Source organism: Mustelus asterias, chromosome 26 (assembly GCF_964213995.1).
Source record: "Mustelus asterias chromosome 26, sMusAst1.hap1.1, whole genome shotgun sequence".
In the NCBI taxonomy this organism is placed as follows: Eukaryota; Metazoa; Chordata; class Chondrichthyes; order Carcharhiniformes; family Triakidae; genus Mustelus; species Mustelus asterias.
Genome location: NC_135826.1, coordinates 5452174 through 5472158, shown reverse-complemented (window position 1 = coordinate 5472158; position 19985 = coordinate 5452174). Strand labels below are relative to the sequence as shown.

Sequence of the window (19985 nt, the reverse complement as noted above, 5' to 3'; positions counted from 1 at the left end):
GGCTTGAAACCTTTGCTTCTACAGTTTGAACTACTAACCATACAAGTAGCTTTGCTTGTTGCCTAAAATTATTATTCTCTCGTAGATGTTACAATGTGCCACTTCACACTGTCTAATGCTCACTTTTTCCTATATTGTAGTTTGGCCACAAGAGGAGTATATAGTTGAATACTCACTGGAATATGGATTTCTGCGTCTCTCTCAAAGCACCAGGCAACGCCTAAACATCCCAGTCATGGTAGTTACACTAGGTAAGAGGTAGAATGTGTACATGAAATATGTTTGGAACTGTGGGAAAGCTTTTGCCTTGGTTATGAGTGGTGGCTGTCCATATATTGTCAATTCTGCTCCCAAAGCTGCAGCATGCATTGATTGCAGTGACTGCCTACATTTAAACACGGTAAGAAGTCTCAACACCAGGTTAAAGTCCAACAGGTTTATTTGGTAGCAAATACCATAAGCTTTCGGAGCACTGCTCCTTCATCAGATGGAGTGGAAATGTGCTCTCAAACAGTGCAAACAGACACAAAATCAAGTTGCAGAATACTGATTAGAATGCGAATCCTACAGCCAGCCAGGCCGGCATCTCCACATCATGACTACATTTAAACACCCAGCACAGCTTATTCTGGTCAGGTGAAGTTAGAGGAAAAAGAATACATGTAATTGAACATATTAGAAGCAGTGTAAACAGGACAGATACCAGCAAAGAGCATGGGTTTCTCTTTCCTGCCAGTTCTCCACATTTTTCCCCATGTTGGAACATTTATAGTTTCTGTGATTCTAGGTTGTTGCTATGCAAGGGTTTACAAATTTGAAATTTTTGAATATTATTGCAGTTTTTGAAATTTTGTGTTCAAAATAGCAGTGAAAATACCTGTTTCCTGCAGCCATTATCATGTTCCACTGGATACAGTTTAGGTTTATCACTCCACTGATTTCTTTGTTTCGCTGCCATGCACTTTTGAAAGTAAACCTCAATATATGTATGTGACTATTTTATTTCATGTTGCATTTGAATTTTTTTCTGGGAATGTGACATATTCTGTCAGCATTGCCTTCTGACATCACTTTGAGCCTTGGGAATCACAGGATCCCTGCCCTGTTGTGTATCTAGTGATTTCATTTGAAATTGGAGATTCACCAGATCCCTTTTTATACAGCATTGGCAACGGCTTTCATTTACTGGTCCTGTTGTCACCTCAACCATAACGACTGAGGCCTCCGATGCCTTTCTTAGGCTACTTTAGGCCACTGATCTTGCCATCTGTAATTTCTTGCCACTCTCTCTTCAATGTATTACTCCTTGTTTATTATTTTATTCATTGTTTGTGGACATTTTCTACCCATCTCTAATTGCCCTTTGGAACAGTTAAGGGTCAACCACATTACTGAGACTAGCTTTCAAAGAACAAAGAAAATTACAGCACAGGAACAGCCCCATCGGCCCTCCAAGCCTGCACCGACCATGCTGCCTGACTGAACTAAAACCCCCTACCCTTTCGGGGACCATATCCCTCTATTCCCATCCTAAAATTTCACATGTCACATCAATTTCACATTTTTTTAAATAACATTTATTAATTGAATTTAAATTTCACCAGCTGTCATGGTGGGGTTTGAACCCCTGTCCCCAGATCATTAGCCTGGGCTGTTCGATTCCAAGCCCAGTGACATTGCCATCACACCACCATCTCCAACTAGACTCTGAGCCTCCATTCCCTCCTGGACAACATTTCTGCTTGACTGTCTAAGATCTACCTCTTCCTTCAACCTAATCCATTCTTGCCTCTGCTGCAGGCACTATTCCTCACCCTTCTGCCCTCCAAGATCCCATCTTAAGCCCCAAGTGGCTCAAATTAAGCCAAGATATTTTATAAATTATCAGATTATTTGCTTAATGTTTCTATTGTGGCCCTAACACAGTTTTTCCATGTCTGCTTTAACACAAATGTGGGTGTTTTTACTTTTGAATCTTCAACTCAAACTTTCAGCTCAAGCTGTCCAGCTGGAGGTGGATAGTTTGAATTCTTCCCTGTGTTTTTTGTGCTTTGAATTACATTCTGATTCTCTGATCTTGGCAGAGATCAGTGTCCCTTTCATGGAGTTGTAGAAGAAAATTTGATTTTGACCGTAAATGCGCAGTGCAAGATGGGAATAACAGCATAGCATTGTGACATTTGGAGAAGACCTAAAGGCCAGAGCAAGGTTTCTAATTCTGGAGTTATGACCTTGAGGTCTTTATGCCTAGACCAGTATTAATACTTAGCAAGGCTGAAGGCAGTGGCTTTGCTTGAAAACTAAGGGACTATGAATTTATTAACACACCGCATCATCCAGGTTTAAAGACTGGTATGGGATAAATGTCTGGCAAGTGGAGACCGATCTGAGGGCATATTGTATAACTGACTCGTGTGCAGATCTATTCTCCAGCTTCAATAACTAGATTCTATTTGAGGAAATCCCACATGATCTTGATAAAACTCTGGAAAGTTTTATTGGATCACTGGAATTTCAAAATCTCTAAACATTGTATACGTCAATTCTGTTTAGATTAATTAACTTTTATTGGGATATTAAACTTTTAATATAAAGAATATGGATTATTTATTGGAGAGGGTGAACAGCCAGAGGTCGTGGTACATATTGGTACTAACAACATAGGCAGGAAGAATGATGAGGTCCTGCAGCAGCAGTTTAGGGAGTTAGGTAGAAAGTTAAAAAGCAGGACCTCTAGGGTTGTAATCTCAGGATTACTCCCTGTGTCATGTGCTAGTGAGGCTAGGAATAGGAAGATAGTGCAGCTCAACACGTGGCTAAACAGCTGATGCAGGAGGGAGGGTTTCAGATATCTGGACCATTGGGATCTCTTCTGGGGCAGATGGGACCTGTACAAGAAGGACGGGTTGCATCTAAACTGGAAGGGCACAAATATTCTGGCTGGGAGGTTTGCTAGTGTCACACGGGAGGATTTATACTAGTTTGGCAGGGGGGTGGGAACCAAAGCAAAGGTGAATTAGCTGAAGGGGAACCAGAGAGTAGGGCCAATAGGACTCAGAGAAACAGCAGGCAGGGTGGGATTGCTAATCAGAGAGGGTCTGGTGGATTGAAGTGCATTTGTTTCAATGCGAGAAGTGTAACTGGTAAGGCAGATGAACTTGGAGCTTGGATTAGTACTAGGAACTACGATGTTGTTGCCATTACAGAGACTTGGTTAAGAGAAGGACAGGATTGGCAGCTTAACATTCCAGGATACAGATGTTTCAGGTGGGATAGAGGGGGATGTAAAAGGGGTGGGGGAGTTGCACTACTGGTTAAAGAGAATATTACAGCTGTACTCTGGGAGGACACCTTGGAGGGCTCATACAGCGAGGCAATATGGGTAGAGCTCAGAAATAGGAAAGGTGTAGTCACAATGTTGGGGGTTTACTATAGGCCACCCAACTGCCAGCGGGAGATTGAGGAACAGATATGTAGGCAGATTTTGGCAAGGTCTAAAAGTAGTAGGGTTGTTGTGGTGGGAGATTTTAATTTCCCCTATATTAACTGGGACTCACTTAGTGCTAGGGGCGTGGATGGGACAGAGTTTGTAAGGAGCATCCAGGAGGGCTTCCTGAAACAGTATGTAGATAGTCCAAGTAGGGAAGGGGCCATACTGGACCTGGTATTGGAGAATGAGCCAGGCCAGGTAGTCAATGTTTCAGTAGGGGAGCAGTTCGGGAACAGTGACCACAATTCAGTAAGCTTTAAAGTACTGATGGATAAAGATAAGAGTAGTCCTCAAGTTAAGGTGCTAAATTGGGGGAAGGCTAATTACAACAATATTAGGCAGGAACTGAAGAATGTAGATTGGGGGCAGATGTTTGAGGGCAAATCAACATCTGGCATGTGGGAGGCTTTCAAGTGTAAGTTGATAGGGATTCAGGACCGGCACATTCCTGTAAGGATGAAGGATAAGTATGGCAAGTTTTGGGAAGCTTGGATAACAAGAGATATTGTGAGTCTAGTCAAGGAGAAAAAGGAAGCATTTGTCAAAGCTAGGAGGCTGGGAACACACGAAGCAAGTGTGGAATATAAGGAAAGTAGAAAGAAACTTAAGCAAGGAGTAAGAAGGGCTAAAAGGGGTCATGAAAAAGCATTGGCCGGCAGGATTAAGGAAAATATCAAGGTTTTTTATACATATATAAAGAGCGAGAGGGTAGCAAGGGAGAGGGTTGGCCCACTCAAGGACAAGGGAGGGAATCTATGCGTGGAACCAGAGGAAATGGGCGAGGTATTAAATGAGTACTTTGCGTCAGTATTCACCAAAGAGAAGGACTTGGTGGATGATGAGTCTGGGAAAGGATATGTAGATAGTTTGAGTCATGTTGAGATCAAAAAGGTGGTGGTATTGGGGTTCTTGAGAAACATTAAGGTAGACAAGTCCCCAGGGCCTGATGGGATATACCCCAGAATACTGAGAGAGTCAAGGGAGGAAATTGCTGGGGCCTTGAGAGAAATCTTTGTATCCTCACTGGCTACAGGGGAGGTCATGATGTGGAGATGCCGGCATTGGACTGGGGTGAACACAGTAAGAGTTTTAACAGCACCAGGTTAAAGTCCAACAGGTTTATTTGGTAGCAAACACCATTAGCTTTCGGAGCGCTGCTCCTTCGTCAGATGGAGTGGAAATGTGCCCAGAGGATTGGGGAATAGCCAATGTTGTTCCTTTGTTTAAGAAGGGTAGCAAGAATAATCCAGGTAATTACAGGCAGGTGAGCCTTACATCAGTGGTAGGGAAATTATTGGAGACGATTCTTCGAGACAGGATTTATTCCACTTGGAAATAAGTGGATGTATTAGTGAGAGGCAACATGGTTTTGTGGAGGGGAGGTCGTGTCTCACGAACTTGATCGAGTTTTACGAGGAAGTGACAAAGATAATTGATGAGGATAGGGCAGTGGATGTTGTCTACATGGACTTCAGTAAGGCCTTTGACAAGGTCCCTCATGGCAGACTGGTGCAGAAGGTGAAGTCGCATGGGACCAGAGGTGAGCTGGCAAGGTGGATACAAAACTGGCTCGGTCAAAGAAGACAGAGTAGCAGTGGAAGAGTGTGTTTCTGAATGGAGGGCTGTGACAAGTGGTGTTCCTCAGGGATCAGTGCTGGGACCTTTGCTGTTTGTAATATATATAAATGATTTGGAGGAAAATGTAACTGGATTGATTAGTAAGTTTGCGGACGACACAAAGGTTGGTGGATTTGCGGATAGCAATGAGGTCCATCAGAGGATACAGCAGGATATAGATCAGTTGGAGACTTGGGTGGAGAAATGGCAGATGAAGTTTAATCCAGACAAATCATAGAAATCACAGAAGTAATGCATTTTGGAAGGTCTAATACGGATAGGAAATATACAGTAAATGGCAGAACCCTTAAGAGTATTGATAGGCAAAGGGATCTGGGTGTACAGGTACACAGGTCACTGAAAGTGGCAATGCAGGTGGAGAAGGTAGTCAAGAAGGCATACGGCATGCTTGCCTTCATCGGCCAGGGCATTGAGTTTAAAAATTGGCAAGTCATGTTGCAGCTTTATAGAACCTTAGTGAGGCTGCACTTGGAATATAGTGTTCAATTCTGGTCGCCACGCTACCAGAAGGATGTGGAGGCTTTGGAGAGGGTTCAGAAAAGACTTACCAGGATGTTGCCTGGTATGGAGGGCATTAGCTATGAGGAGCGGTTGGAGAAACTTGGTTTGTTCTCACTGAAGTGACGGAGGTTGAGGGGAGACTTGATAGAAGTCTACAAGATTATGAGAGGCATGGGCAGACTGGATAGTCAGAAGCTTTTTCCCAGGGTGGAAGAGTCGATAACTAGGGGGCATAGGTTTAAGGTGCGAGGGGCAAGATTTAAAGGAGATGTACGATGCAGATTTTTTGCAGAGTGGTGGGTGCCTGGAACTCGTTGCCGGGGGAGGTAGTGGAAGCAGATACGGTAGTGACTTTTAAGGGGCGTCTTGACAAGTACATGAATAGGATGGGAATAGAGGGATATGGTCCCCGGAAGGATAGGGGGTTTTAGTTCAGTCGGGCAGCATGGTTGGTGCAGGCTTGGAGGGCCGAAGGGCCTGTCCCTGTGCTGTAATTTTCTTTGTTCTTTGATTAGGACTTGAGTTCTGTTCTTCCAACACACTTCAAACACTACCAGAATTTATAATTGGCACGTTAGTTACATTATAAATTCTTGTTCACAGATCCAACAAAAGATCTTTGCTTTGGGGATGGATTTAGCCGGTTTCTTTTGGATGAATTCTTGGGCTATGATGATATACTGATGTCCAGCGTGAAAGCATTGGCTGAAAACGAAGAAAACAAAGGTGAGTTCAATTAACACTGAAAAACTGGCTGATTTAATCTCACCCAGTAATTAAGCTAGTTTTCGATCAACCTATTTACCTATCAGTAAAACTGCATTTTGAATTTAACTTTCTGTTCTCTGAAGAAGGCATTATCTGAAATGAAAGAAAACTATAAATTTTCAGAAGCTGTTACGAACAGTTATATGTGAATACAAATATTTTACTAATACATTTTGGTGTTTTTAATGACATATCTTAAGTAGTAAGTTATAGGAACAGGAATACTCCATTTAACCTCTTGAACCTGTTAGATCATGGCTGATGTGCATCTTAAGTCCATCCACCCACCTTTGTTTCTAAGCTATAAACTCTTAACCTTTGGCTTAAAAAAAATTAATTTCAGTTTAAAATCAATATTCAATTGACCTAGCCTCAACAGCCTTTTGTGGAATAGGTTTTAGATTTCCACTACCCCTTATGTGAAGAAGTGTTTTTTGATATCATCCCTGAATGGCCTAGCTCTAATTTGAAGGTTATGCTCCTTGTTCTGGGCTTTCCCACTGAAGGAAATAGTTTCTCTCTCGCTGCCCTATCAAGTCCTTTACAAACATATGAACAATGGCAGACTGATAAAGACTCTTTAATCCATCTGATCTGTTCAACCCGATTGTGATACCTTGCGTATCAAAGTATAGGCACTTACCACACCTGCCTGCCCGCCCCCCCCCCCCCCCCCCCCCCAACCACCAAAAAAAAAACCGTATCTCCCGGGAGAGGGGGAAAAAGCAGATGATAACCCAGGTCAAAATGGCACGTGGGGGAAACCTGGGAAATTCATCTCCAGCCTATTCAGGAGATGAAAACCAGTAAATCAGTCAAGGAGATCACTCTGGCCCGAAATCTTTGTAGTACCTACATTTTGTAAGAGGTCATTTTCACCCTAACCAGAATCAGTTACAGCTCTCACTTGAAGGAATTCGGCCAATCTGCATTGACCGCATGATACAGCAGTTGTTCCAGCGGTCCATTATTTTCTGGGAAAGGAATCACCACCTCCCACCTAACCTGGATCTGTTCCTACGCAACTTAAAATCCTGACCCCATGTCTTCTCTAACTATTGTCAAGCTGTCAACAGAATCATAATCTATTTCTTTCATCATTTTATAACTGCAGCCAGACCACTTCTAAGACCCTTAGAGTATTTTAGTTATCAAGATTGGCTAAGAGTATTGTGACTCTCAAGTTGCAACTCTGTTAGCCTACCTATGTAACTAAAATACTTTGGGAAGAACTTTCCTTAAAATATGCAGCATGTTACAGCGGGCAGGAAAGGCAGCATTGAAGCTGCCAGCACCAACAGCAGCTTTCTCTGCCATATTCTACAGCTGATTGAGGGGGGAAAAAAACCCAGCAAGAAGCAGGTCCCACAATGTCACACTGGCGGAATGCTGACTCCTCCCCCAGCCCAGATATGACTCTCTTCAGTGAGTGATGCACTCACTTGATCTCCTCTGATGAGTTCTGCTCTCCAGTTACATGACATGGGAGACCTATTGTAATTCACACCCAAAAGAAAATGGATAATGTAAAGGGGAGGGGGTTATTATCAGGCATAAAGGTGTATGAATATTGAGCATTCACCCTGCCCACATGTATAACACTGCACTTCTAAATTAAACATTGTGCTCAGGTCTGGCAATTATCTCCCAATACATTAAGATCTACTTGATGCAGTCAAGCATCATTTATTGTCCTAGCACTCACACAGATCTTCTCATACTGTTGGAGCTTTGCAGTTCTGGCCAATTAATCCCTTCACTCCCAAGTGCCAGATGATTTGACTTGACTGTTATTGGTGACAGTAATTAAATATTTTATTCTGTATAAGCAAGATTGGATACACTACAGTATCTGAGGAATCATTCACAAAGCACAATCATGAGCTATCTTACCCATTATGCCCTGAGTAGAAGATAACGATGTGCATGAATCTATCTCTGCCAACTTGTGCCACAGGCACCTCCATTCATTCAGTGCAATACACGTGAGACAGCCTGGCCTCTGGCAGCATCTACTGGATGATCCCAAAAGCTTGGCTGAATTCCTCTACATTCTCAGGGAACCCTTTATACTCTCTTTGCACAGCAAAGCCCATGGAGACCAGTTTAACTCAGTTGTGGACTTAACACCTGACTTGACCCATCCAATACAATGTGCCATGTACTCATTATTGGCTGCCTCGGTCAGCTATGTCTCATATGACGCCGCTTTTTCTTTTGCACATCTGGGCCATTGTCAGTGCAATTTTTACACAGTAGAGAGAGATGTATTATCCTTGATGCCTAATGATTCCTGTGAGATGTTCCCTCATTTTACTGCTTGCATACATACGAACATATGAATTAGAACCAGGAATAGGCCACTCAGCCCTTCAAGTCTGCTTCATAATTCTTGACTGATCTAATTGTAACCTCATTTCAGTTGAGTTGCCTAGTCTCTGTTCTCATGGGAACATTGCTGCATTTAATTACTATTTTATTCATGTTTCTGTTTTTCTTTTAACGTACTTTGATTAGGCATATTACCCATTACTTCTCCTTTAATTGTCCTACTTTTTCTGCTACCCCTTTTCTAATGTTATTTGCTTCCACAAGGCAAAGCACTTTTGTAGGTTGATACAAAGGTAAAACAAAACGTAGTTTTGATTCTTGGGTTTACAGGCTAGCTGTATTCCAGTGATATCATCTACAAATTTACAGGTCATACGTATCCCCATACCTACATCCAGATCATTAATAAATGATCCTGTGGGATACCTCGGGTGACTGGTCTCGAAACAGATCTAAATCCATCTATGAATTTTTTTTTACCTACATCCTGCTACTAATATTACTAATGCCTGAAGCTATATTATTATAGGGAAGCCTTTTGCACGTAACCTTATCAAAAGCTTTTTAGAAGTCTGATGAGACAGTCTACTTGGCTTCCATCATCCATTCTCTTCATAACTTCTTAAAATAATACAGTTATATGTTTAAGACTGACCTTTTTATGAAGTCTTGATAGGTATCCCTCAAACATCTTTCTCAGTTCAAGCAAATCTATTACGCCTCCAAAATCATAGAATCATAGAACCCTACAGTGCAGAAAGAGGCCATTCGGCCCATCGAGTCTGCACCAACCACAATCCCACCCAGGTCCTATCCACATATTCCTACATATTTACCCACTAACCCCTCTAACCTATGCATCCCGGGACACTAAGGGGCAATTTAGAATGGCCAATGAACCTAGCCCGCACATCTTTGGACTGTGGGAGGAAACCGGAGCACCCGGAGGAAACCCACGCAGACACAGGGAGAATGTGCAAACTCCACACAGACAGCGAGCCGGGATTTGAACCCAGGTCCCTGGAGCTGTGAAGCAGCAGTGCTAACCACTGTGCTACCGTGCCACCCAAAATGTTTCCCTCCAGCATCCTTCCCATTGTTGATGTCAAACGAAATGGCTTATCATTACCTGGATCTGTCTTATTGTTTTTAAAGAGGAGGACTAAATCCTTTTGGCTCTGGGAATCATCCCAGCATGCTATGAGGTATTAAAATCTGGGCTGGAGCTGACACAGCACATGTCCATCTTCCTTTGGGTGACTATCAATTGGCCTGGCGGCTCTATTTTTAAGTTCTTAATTCTATCTAAAATGTTATGTTTATCTAATTTAATGCTATTTTCATTGCTAAAATCAATAAATTCTACTGGTGAAGCATCATCTTCAAGAGTGAATACATGCAAAGTACTCATTTAATACTTACAGTTGCACTGACTACTTTGTAACCTTTCCTTGAACCCCCTTTAATGATTAACACAGTCTTTGACAGTTCTGACTCTTCACCTAACTGAAAAACACCTTTCCCAATTTTTTCGCAGTTGACTACCATCCTCTTTTTCCATTAGCCTTTTCGCTGACCTAATTGATGCTCATAAACACTTCAATTAGATTACCCCTTAATTTTCTATACTCAAGGGAATACAAGCCTAGTCAATGCAATTTGCCCTCAGTTGTCCTAAACAGGAGTCTAAATTCAAAATGTATCAGAATCCAGCCACTTTGTATTCTTTGCTCTTTAGCTTTTCTGCATAACTCGAGTAACTAACAGTACAATTTGGAATCCATAATTCATGGGCTTTTATGTTTGCGCTAATGGAAATTCATCAAGAGACACATTTAGCTTGGTGTTTTGCCAGGGCCACTTAGGCATCAGTAAGTGCAACTGCACAGCTCAGGCTTCTTATGTGGGCTGTATTCCAAATGACATTGGTGATGGGAAATGATCAGTTTATTGCAGGCTTTATAAGTTATTTGAATTGCCATTGTGTTTCAAGTGGCAGTGTCCTCTTAAATGTCAACAATGTTTTTTTATTAAACTAGGTTTTTTACGCAATGTAGTGTCTGGAGAACACTATCGTTTTGTAAGCATGTGGATGGCTAGAACCTCCTACCTGGCAGCCTTTGTCATCATGGTTATTTTTGTAAGTATGTTAGTGAGCCATATATATTTTCATTATTCCTGCATTTGGCTTCCAGATGTATAGGCAGAAAAATCTTCATTAGCTCTTAGGTGTATAGCATGTACTGAGGAACCTAATACTCAGTGTAAAAAAAAAACTGCAATGGTAGTGAATGTCATCTATTTGTATTCCTCAAAAGACTAACCAAAGACCATCAGAACTTTCTTCCTAGTATGTAATAATTATTGCCTCTTTCTGCTCCTCCAACAGGGAGAATAGGGTAATGGCTTTGTGCTTCTATGTGAAGCAGTGTGAAAGTTTGAATTGTTCTGCACCTCTCTATATGGCAGTGAAAACAAATAGAAGAGACTGTCTCGTCAATTTTATTTGCCCATTTATCTTTATATGGCTGTGTCCAATAGCAAGCATGACTTCTGAGCCAACCAACCTGGTGTTGGTAATGTCAGAGGCAAAAGTAAACCACTTTTAATGTTGTTTCTTGTGATGTAGCTTCTCCTGACGTCGGGAAGATTCTAGCTAAAGTTGAGTGCAGTATAAACCTGATGGATTTAGTGACGGGTAACATATCAAATATGGAGCTGGTTTTCTCAAAATCTCTTCCATAATGTAAATCGGCTGTCGGGTGGGGACACTTGAGTTTTGTAATAATGCTCAGTTAGCTTCCAATTGATCCAGGGTCCATTCTGATGTACTGATACAGCTTCTGGTACACATGTTCTTAATTGTTGTGACATAAACTTAGTTACAGTTAAAACAAAGGATACATTAAGTAATCTAAAATGACACTGCAGCATCTTGGCATGTGCTGAGGGCAAATCTCCATTACCACCACCGTACGAATCTTTATTGACATCCCACAGCATTGACCGAAGATTCCCATTTTCAAGAGCCTTTGTGACCTTGCCGCTCCGTACATTGTCTTACCCTGTGTCCCTGCAAATGCCCTCCTGTTTTTTCTGGCATCAGGTGACTTATCATTTCTTACTCACCACCGCGCCTCCCCACCACAGCAGTGACTGCCCTTCAACAACACAAACTTGTATTAATATAGCCCCACTATCACAGTAAAACATCCTAAGGCACTGCACAGGGGCATTGACCAATAAAATTTGACACTGAGCCACATAACATGATAACGAGGTTAGATGATGGTTAAAGAGGTAAGTTTTAAGGATCATCTTAAAGCTGGAAAAGAATTGAAGAAGTGGGCTGCTGGAGGAGGTGACAGAAGCAGGGCTGAGGCAAAGGAGAAAATAGGAATGCAAATATTAACTATCGATGCAATAACTGGAGTCAGTGTAGGTCAGTAAGTTTAGGAGTGATGAATGGGACTTGGTGCGGGTTAGGATGTGGGCAGCATAGCCTTGAAATTACTTGAGTTTGTTTAGGGTGGAAGTTAGGTGGCTGGCCAAGAGTACATTGGAATAGCCAGGTCTTAGCGGTAACAAATCATTGGTACGGATTCAGGAACAGATGAGCTGAGGCAGGGACAGAGTTGTGCGATGCTATGGAGGTGGAAGTAGTCATTATGTGCCAGTTTCTGGAACCCTCTGAGTATCTCTGCCTTATCATTCCCCTCCTTGCTTTAAAAAACCTCCTTGTGATGCATTTAATCCTCTCTGTTCACTGCTGTTCAGTGTACTTGTTTTTTGCTGTTCTGTAAAATGCTCTGCAATGTCTTTCTATGAAATAAACATTATATTAATGTAAGTTGTATTGTTAAAAAGTGTCTTATATAAATAGGATATGGGAAAGATGGATTTCATTTGACATTGTTTTTCACACGAAGTTTTCCATTGCAGTTTTTGCAGTAGCTTTTACCTGTTGAGAGATCATCCTTTTAATTCTCTTTCCACAAGTTCATGAAGACCTGTTGTTGTTAGAAATGATTATCATCAAGTAACTGTATTTGAAACCATTTATGTATCTGAATTTATATCACAGAAACCTGTGTTGTCACCTTCGATTTAGATGCTGATCTTGAGAAATTGAGGACTGGTTGCATTAGCATCGAATAACAGGGTAACTCGAAGAAAGAGAGAACACTGAAATTACTCGAAAATGTATCTTGATCTAAGGACCATCATACTTAATAAATTCTAAATAGCATCTTAGCTTCATGTTCTGATCTTGCGTGGCAGTTGAGAAGATAGTAAATCGGATCAAAGAATTGCTGAGTCAATGAATTTCTTTAAAAATAATCTGGACACATTAACTTTGAGAAATCATTAAGGATGTTTCAATAAGAGACTTTGATATGATCTAACAGCAGTTTTCAAGGGAATTGGCAAGATTTAATCCAGGCAAATTGTTCATTTGTAATGCAGGATTCAAATGCCAGGGGAAATGATTTCAAAGTTAATAAGTTATGAATTAAAAAGAAACCAGAGAGAACTTTTTCCACCCAAACAGCAATGGACTGGTGGCCTAAATACCAGGGAAGACCATTAAAGCAAACTGCCTAATTATGTTTGAGGCAATTAGATGCATTTCTAAAAGGGGAGAGAGGTCCTGTTATGGGGTCAAACTTCTATAGATTCTGGTGATGTAAATTTATGACTAGAAATCTTGAGACATTCAATATGCAGGCACACATCTCAAATTGAAGCTTAGAAATAATTTGAAAGTCAAAGTTTCAATTAATCCTCAATTCTAGGAGAAGCTTTGACTGTTTTTCTTTCCTTTCCCCAGACATTGTCGGTTTCTATGCTGTTACGTTACTCTCATCATCAGATCTTTGTCTTTATTGGTAAGTTTGTGTCTAAAGGTTTCTTCATCGTGAGCTTTGCATAAAGTGAACAGGAAGTGGCACTCCTTTATTTAAAAATGTTAATTTGATCAGTTCTTGCTCCAAGTGCTGATGCGGTTTAAGCACAAATCCATAAAACAAATCCTAATTTCCTTTATTCGAGTAAAGCTATGGAATACTAACACAAGTAATTATTGCCTGGTGTAATGTTTCACTCGAATTTAAACATGGGTTGATCCATTTATGATAAAATAAAAAAGTATCTCCATTAAAATAACGGGAAAATAAGAAAGTTTTGCATCTCACGATCATCAGTCTCAAATACTTTCCAGCCAATGAAGTAATTCTTTGAAGTGTAGTCACTGTTGTAATGTAAAAAATGCAGCAGCTAATTTGCACTCAACAAACTCCCACAAACATCAGTGTGATAACCCGCTGAGCTGCTTTTTTGTGTTTGTTGATTGAGGGATAAATATTGGGTGGGAAACCACGGAAAACTCCCTTCACCTTTAAAAGGGACCAAAGGATCTTATACACCCACCCTATCAGGCAAATGGGGCCTTGTTTAACCTCTCATCAGAAAAATGGCAGCTCTTACAGTGCAGCACTCCCTCAGTACTGCACTAGAACGTCAGCCTCCATTTCCCAATGAGATTTAACTCATTACTGTGTGGTTCAGAAACAAGTGTTCTACCAACTGAACCACAGCTGGAAGAAATGTCATAATGCTGTTCAATGCTTCATGTGCCACCATCTCAGTGTAGTTTCAAGTTCTGTGTCCTTGTACGTTCATGTGTTTTCCTCCATGTTCTGAGACAGTTGAATATGCAGTTTCCTTGCACCTATAACGCCATATTTTGATTTAAAATCCATTCCTTGGTTTATTTTCATGCCATTTCAGCTTTTGTTCTTCTCTTCAAAATCTTCTGAGTGTGAGAAAGGAAAATGGGGGGGAAAATTTGCACGCACAAATCTTTAGCGTGAAGGGCATTTACTTCACCTGTTGAAGTCCGTTATGCTGGTCTGAAGTGCATATGCATTTCATGTCCACTGTACTCCTCCATAGATATCAGTCCATCTGAAAGGAGGAGCATTCTTAGTGTACAAAGTTATTTTGAAAATGCCTCCATCCTCTGCAACCTAGTAGATCATCATACAGCTGAATCTTGAATGCAGTATTTCCACATCTGTTCAATAGCATCTGAGAAAACTATATCCCATTTAAAAAGAAGAACAAACTAAATGCTAATGAGACACCATGGATATATAAAGACATCAGGAAAAAGTAGAGTCAGGAAGGAAGCATGAAACATGGAAGCAAGTACATGAACAGCAAGGGAGAGCGTGAATAGGAAGGCAAAGAAAAAGGACATTAAATGACAAGGGACGTAAGACAAAATCAATATTGTACTAGCATATAGTACAAAAAGAAAAGTTGGGTTGGGAATAAGGTCACTAAGGATAAGAATAGGATACAATTACAGTCGTTATAGTGAAATATATAAAATATTACTAGTGAGACAGATCAGGTGGACAAAGATCAGAGGATGAGTTTAGAAACAATGTAATGGCATTTATAATAAAAAGGAGAATATTAAGTAAATTAATCAAACATAAAGAAGATAAAACCCCTGATCCAAACAGATTACATTCAACATTTTCAAAAAATCTCGGAAAGATATAGCAGATGGTGTAGTGCCAGAGGGCGGGTGGATCGCTAATGTAAAACCTATATTTAAGAAGGGAGGTGGAAGATGTCTCGGGGACTATAGACCAGTAGGCTTAACACCAGTAATGAGAAAAATAATGGAATCTCTGCAGTAGCGGAAAATGAAAAAAAAGTCGAGAAACCAAAAAAAAAAATCAGCACAGCATGGATTTCAAAAGGAGAAGTTGCTTGAGCAATCTCTCTGAATTCTTGAAGAAACAACAGAGGGTTGACATGGATGTGTAATAGATGTATTACAAAAATAATAAGATTTGCATTTTTATTGTACTGTTCACAACCACTGGACATCTCAAAACATTTTACAACCAATTAAATACTCTTAAGGTGTTGGAATGTAGGAAACACAGCAACTAATTTGTGCACAGCGAGTTCCCATAAACAGCAATATGTTAACAATCTATTTTTGTGATGTTAATTCAGGGATAAATGTTGGACGAGACATCAGGAAGAATTCCCCTCTTCTGAATAGTGCCATGGGATATTTTACATCTATCTGAAAGGGCAGATGGGACCTCTGTTTAATGTCTCATCCAAAAGATAGCACAGTGTAGTATTCCCTCAGTTACAGCACTGGAGTGTCCTCAAATCTGGAGTTGAACTTGAACCCACAACTTTCTCCCTCAGAGACAAGTGTGCTACTAACTGAGCCACAACTGATGCAACAAAAGGCCTTTGATAAGATGCCACAGAAACCAATGGAATAAGAGGGATAGTGGCAGTAGAGAAATTGACAGTGACAGGAAGCAGTAGTGATGAAAGGTTATTTTTCAAACTGGAGAAAGATGTACAGAAGTGTTTCCTGGTGGTTGTACTGGGATCATTGCTTTGCTTAACGTACATTAAGGACTTGTACAGAACACTGTTTCAAAATTTGCAGTTGACACAAAACTTGAAAGTATAGCGAACTGGAGAGAGTGATAGACTTGAAAAGGATATAAGCAAGATATAGAAATGGGCAGACACTTGGCAGGTGAAATTTAGCGCAGAGATGTACAAAGTTATACATTTTGGTTGGAAGTACGAGCAGTGATATATACTAAAGGGTGCAATTCTAAAGTGGTTGCACAAACAGACGTGTATGTGCACAAATCATTGAAGGTGGTAGGGCAGGTTAAAAAGGCATTATAATTGGGGATTTGAGTGCAATAGCAAGGAAATTATGATGAATCTTTATAAAACACTGGAGTGTTGTTCAGTTTTGGGCACTGCACTTTAGGAAGGGTGTGAAGATTTTGGAGTGCAGAAAAGATTTATGAGAATTGTTTCATGGCTGAGGGATTTCAGCTAAATGGATAAACTGGAGGTGCTGGGGTTGTTCTCTTAGAGAATAGGCATTTGAGAGGCATGGTGGCACAGTGGTTAGCACTGCTGCCTGTCAGCTCCAGGGGCCCGGGTTCAATTCTGGCCTTGGGTGACTGTGAAGTTTTGCAATCTTGGGTTACACAGAAACACACACACAATATAGAAATAAAATTCCAGGGACCTGGGTTCGATTCTCAACTTGGGTCTTTGTCTGTGTGGTGGTTGCACATTCTCCCCGTGTCTGTTTCCTCCGAGTGCTCCGGTTTCCTCCCGCAGTTCAAAGATGTACAGGTTAGGTGAATTGGCCATGCAAAATTGCCCCTTAGTGGCTAAGATGTGTAGGTTAGGTGAATTAGCCATGGTAAATGTGTGGATCAATGGGGATAGGGCAGGGAAGAGAATCTGAGTAAGATACTGTGTCAGATAGTCGGTGCAGACTTGATGGGCTAAATGGCCTCTTTTGCAATGTAGGTATTCTATTCTGAGAGGAGTTTTAATGGAAGTGCTCCAAATGAAGAGGCACTTAGAGTACATAGAACCTGTTCCCATTGGTTGAAAGGAGGAGAACCAGGTTTTTCTTCCCTCTTGCTTCATATTTCGTGGCGCCGGAAAGCTGTGTGCCACTCACTGGCGGCGGGATCTTATGATTCCACTGTTATCAATGGGGTTTCCCGTTGAACGCACACCTTTCCACTGGGAAACCTGCAGTAAGATTTGAAGTGATTAGCAAAATAGCCAAAACTGAAGAAACTGTTTTGCGCAGCGAGTGGTCATGATCTAGAATGCATTGCCTGTAAGGGTTGCAATCATGGTTTTAAAAGGGAATTGTATAAGCATCTAATGGGAAAAGATTTGCAGGGCTCAGCTGAAAGACCGGGCAAGTTGGACTAGCTAAATTGCTTTTATAGGGCTGGCACAGTCTCAACAGGCCGAATGATAACCTCCTGTGCTGTAACAGTTCTACAATTAAACTAATCAATAAGGTTATAGTATGCAGAGTCTATGCACAAATAGTCGGATTGATAGCTAGCTGGCTTCAAGACAGAAAGCAGAAAGGCAACTATTCGGAGTGGCAGAAGATGGAAATGGTCATTGCTAGGATCAACATCATTCACAATGAGCTATTTGGACTTTGGAATCAAAAGCATAATTTCTAGATTTGCGACTGAGCCCAGATTGTTTGGAGCATTGCATGTGGTAAGTAGTCAATTCTGAGGAAGGTTAGAACAAATTGCAAGGATATGTTAATAAATTTGCAGCATTTCTATACAATTGGCAAATGAATTTCAGCTCTGATCAGTAAAGCATCACCATAGATCGTGGCAGGAAAGTTAACCATTGAAGCCGTGAAAAATCCTTCCAAACATAAAGGTCAAATTATAGACTCCTAGAACTCCTGCAGCGCAGAAGGAGGCCATTTGCCCATTGAGTCTAACTGGCATCCCACCCAGACCCTATCCTCGTAACCCCATGTGTTTACCTTGCTAATCCCCCTAACCTACACATCTTGGGACTAAAGAGCAATTTAGCATGGCCAATTCACTTAGCCTGCAAATCTTTGGATGTGGGAGGAAACTGGAGCACCTGGAGAAAACGTACGCAGACACGGGGAGAACATGCAAATTCCACACAGACCCATGGCTGGAATCAAACCCAGGTCCCTGGCGCTGTGAGGCAGCAATGCTAACTACTGTGCCATCATGCTGCCCACCTAGTATATACCAGTTATTAATTATGAATTGCAGTTGATGTAGGCGTTGGCACTTTGAGAAGCACATTTCATTAAATGAAATATTTCTACAAGGATAGCTTTAACCACAAACAAAACATTTTGAAAACAGTCAAATTCATTGTCTTAGACTTCCGATACAAAGTTCATAAAAATCATTGAGTCACGTTGTCTGTGGCATTATTGGATCTGATTTGGCACTTTCTGTTTCAGAATCATCCACCCCCAAAATATCTATCTTTTCATCCATTGAATTGGATGTTCCACATGAGCTGATGACAGCTTGCATTAATAGCATCCTATGATTTCATAACAAAACCACACAACATTGAGAAGCACATCGCATATTTCAACTCTTTACTAAGGTTGTTTCTCTGATAACCATCCACCCATCCATCCATTCTGCACAAACATGATCCTTGAATGGCTTGTTGAGGCACACGTCCAAAGGTTGAACCATGGATATTAAACCCTTGATGTAACTGCAATGTGGGTGTTATTTTTTTGCAGGAGTCTCTTGATTCCATCGGTTAAGTGGGATCTGATCATGTCCTCCACTAATAAGTTGCATTCTTTGGGCAGATCACCAGGATGCCAATTCCACGTTATCAATCCATAGCTTCACTCCATCCTAATATCGTTATGGACATGCACCACAGGTTTTAATTTAGTTCTGTCAGCTGTGCAGGCTGGAACCAGAGCTTTCTCATTTCCTGCAGTTTTCACTAGAATTGTTTTCCGACCTTTCCACTCCACAGTTTGGTTGGTGGGTATATCTAAATACATGGGCGCTTCATCCATGTTGCCGATCTGACATAAATGGGTGTTTGCGTTTTTAACATCGTCTGATGTTGAATCCCTGGAAACTGGTCATTTTGGCATCGAGACCTTCTGGAAGTCTCTGAATAATCTTGGCCGCCTGTCACAACATTTACATTTTTGTTCCATAAAGTTCTACATGAACTGGCTAGTGCTGTGGAATTGTTGGATTCAGGGTTTGATCAGGCCCACTTCATTGTGTAAGCACCAAATTCTCTTGCAGCACAGTTATTTGATGAGTTGGTAAATGCTGCCGCCTTGAGCTTGAAACCAGCTTCATACTTTATTCTTTTTGCTGAACAATCCACTTCTGTCCGTCGTTTACCACGTGGTCTGCTCTGTGTGGACATGTCTTAAATTCCAATGCATCCTCATGGCAACACGCCAAATCGCCTGTTTAACACATGTGCTGACTTGTATGGTGAATAATACATGCATTTCTGAGGCGATAGATAAATTGAGGCCTAGCCTAACTCCTAATGCAAGTAGCAGCAAATCTTTTGGCATCATAGGAAGGTTGACTTGTGTGCCAACTGTTGGCTTAAACATGAATTTTGGTACTGAAAAAAATGTGGGCACCTTGTATGCCAAGGCAACATATCACAATCTGTGGTATATTTTGTTAAAAAAAGAGGTCACATATTAATTGAAAAGTAAGAATTAAATGGAGCAGAGGAGCAAAGAAACTTGAATACAAATAACAAATCGCTAAAAGTAATGGTACGAATTAAAGCCATTATTTAAAAACAAAGGAAACCAGATCCTAGGGTTTATTTCTCGAGGGATAGA

The 19985-nt window shown here is 41.0% G+C and overlaps 1 protein-coding gene across 2 annotated transcripts in view; it reads left to right on the top strand.

Moving 5' to 3' along the window:
* tmem259 (transmembrane protein 259) overlaps positions 1-19985 on the top strand; it is a 61761-nt gene that overhangs the window by 30274 nt on the left and 11502 nt on the right. For both annotated transcript variants that reach the window (XM_078198096.1, XM_078198095.1), the window contains exons 4-7: positions 141-251; positions 6233-6355; positions 10768-10868; positions 13560-13617. In XM_078198096.1, coding sequence (XP_078054222.1) covers positions 141-251; positions 6233-6355; positions 10768-10868; positions 13560-13617 — 393 coding nt within the window. The remainder of the gene's footprint in view (positions 1-140; positions 252-6232; positions 6356-10767; positions 10869-13559; positions 13618-19985) is intronic.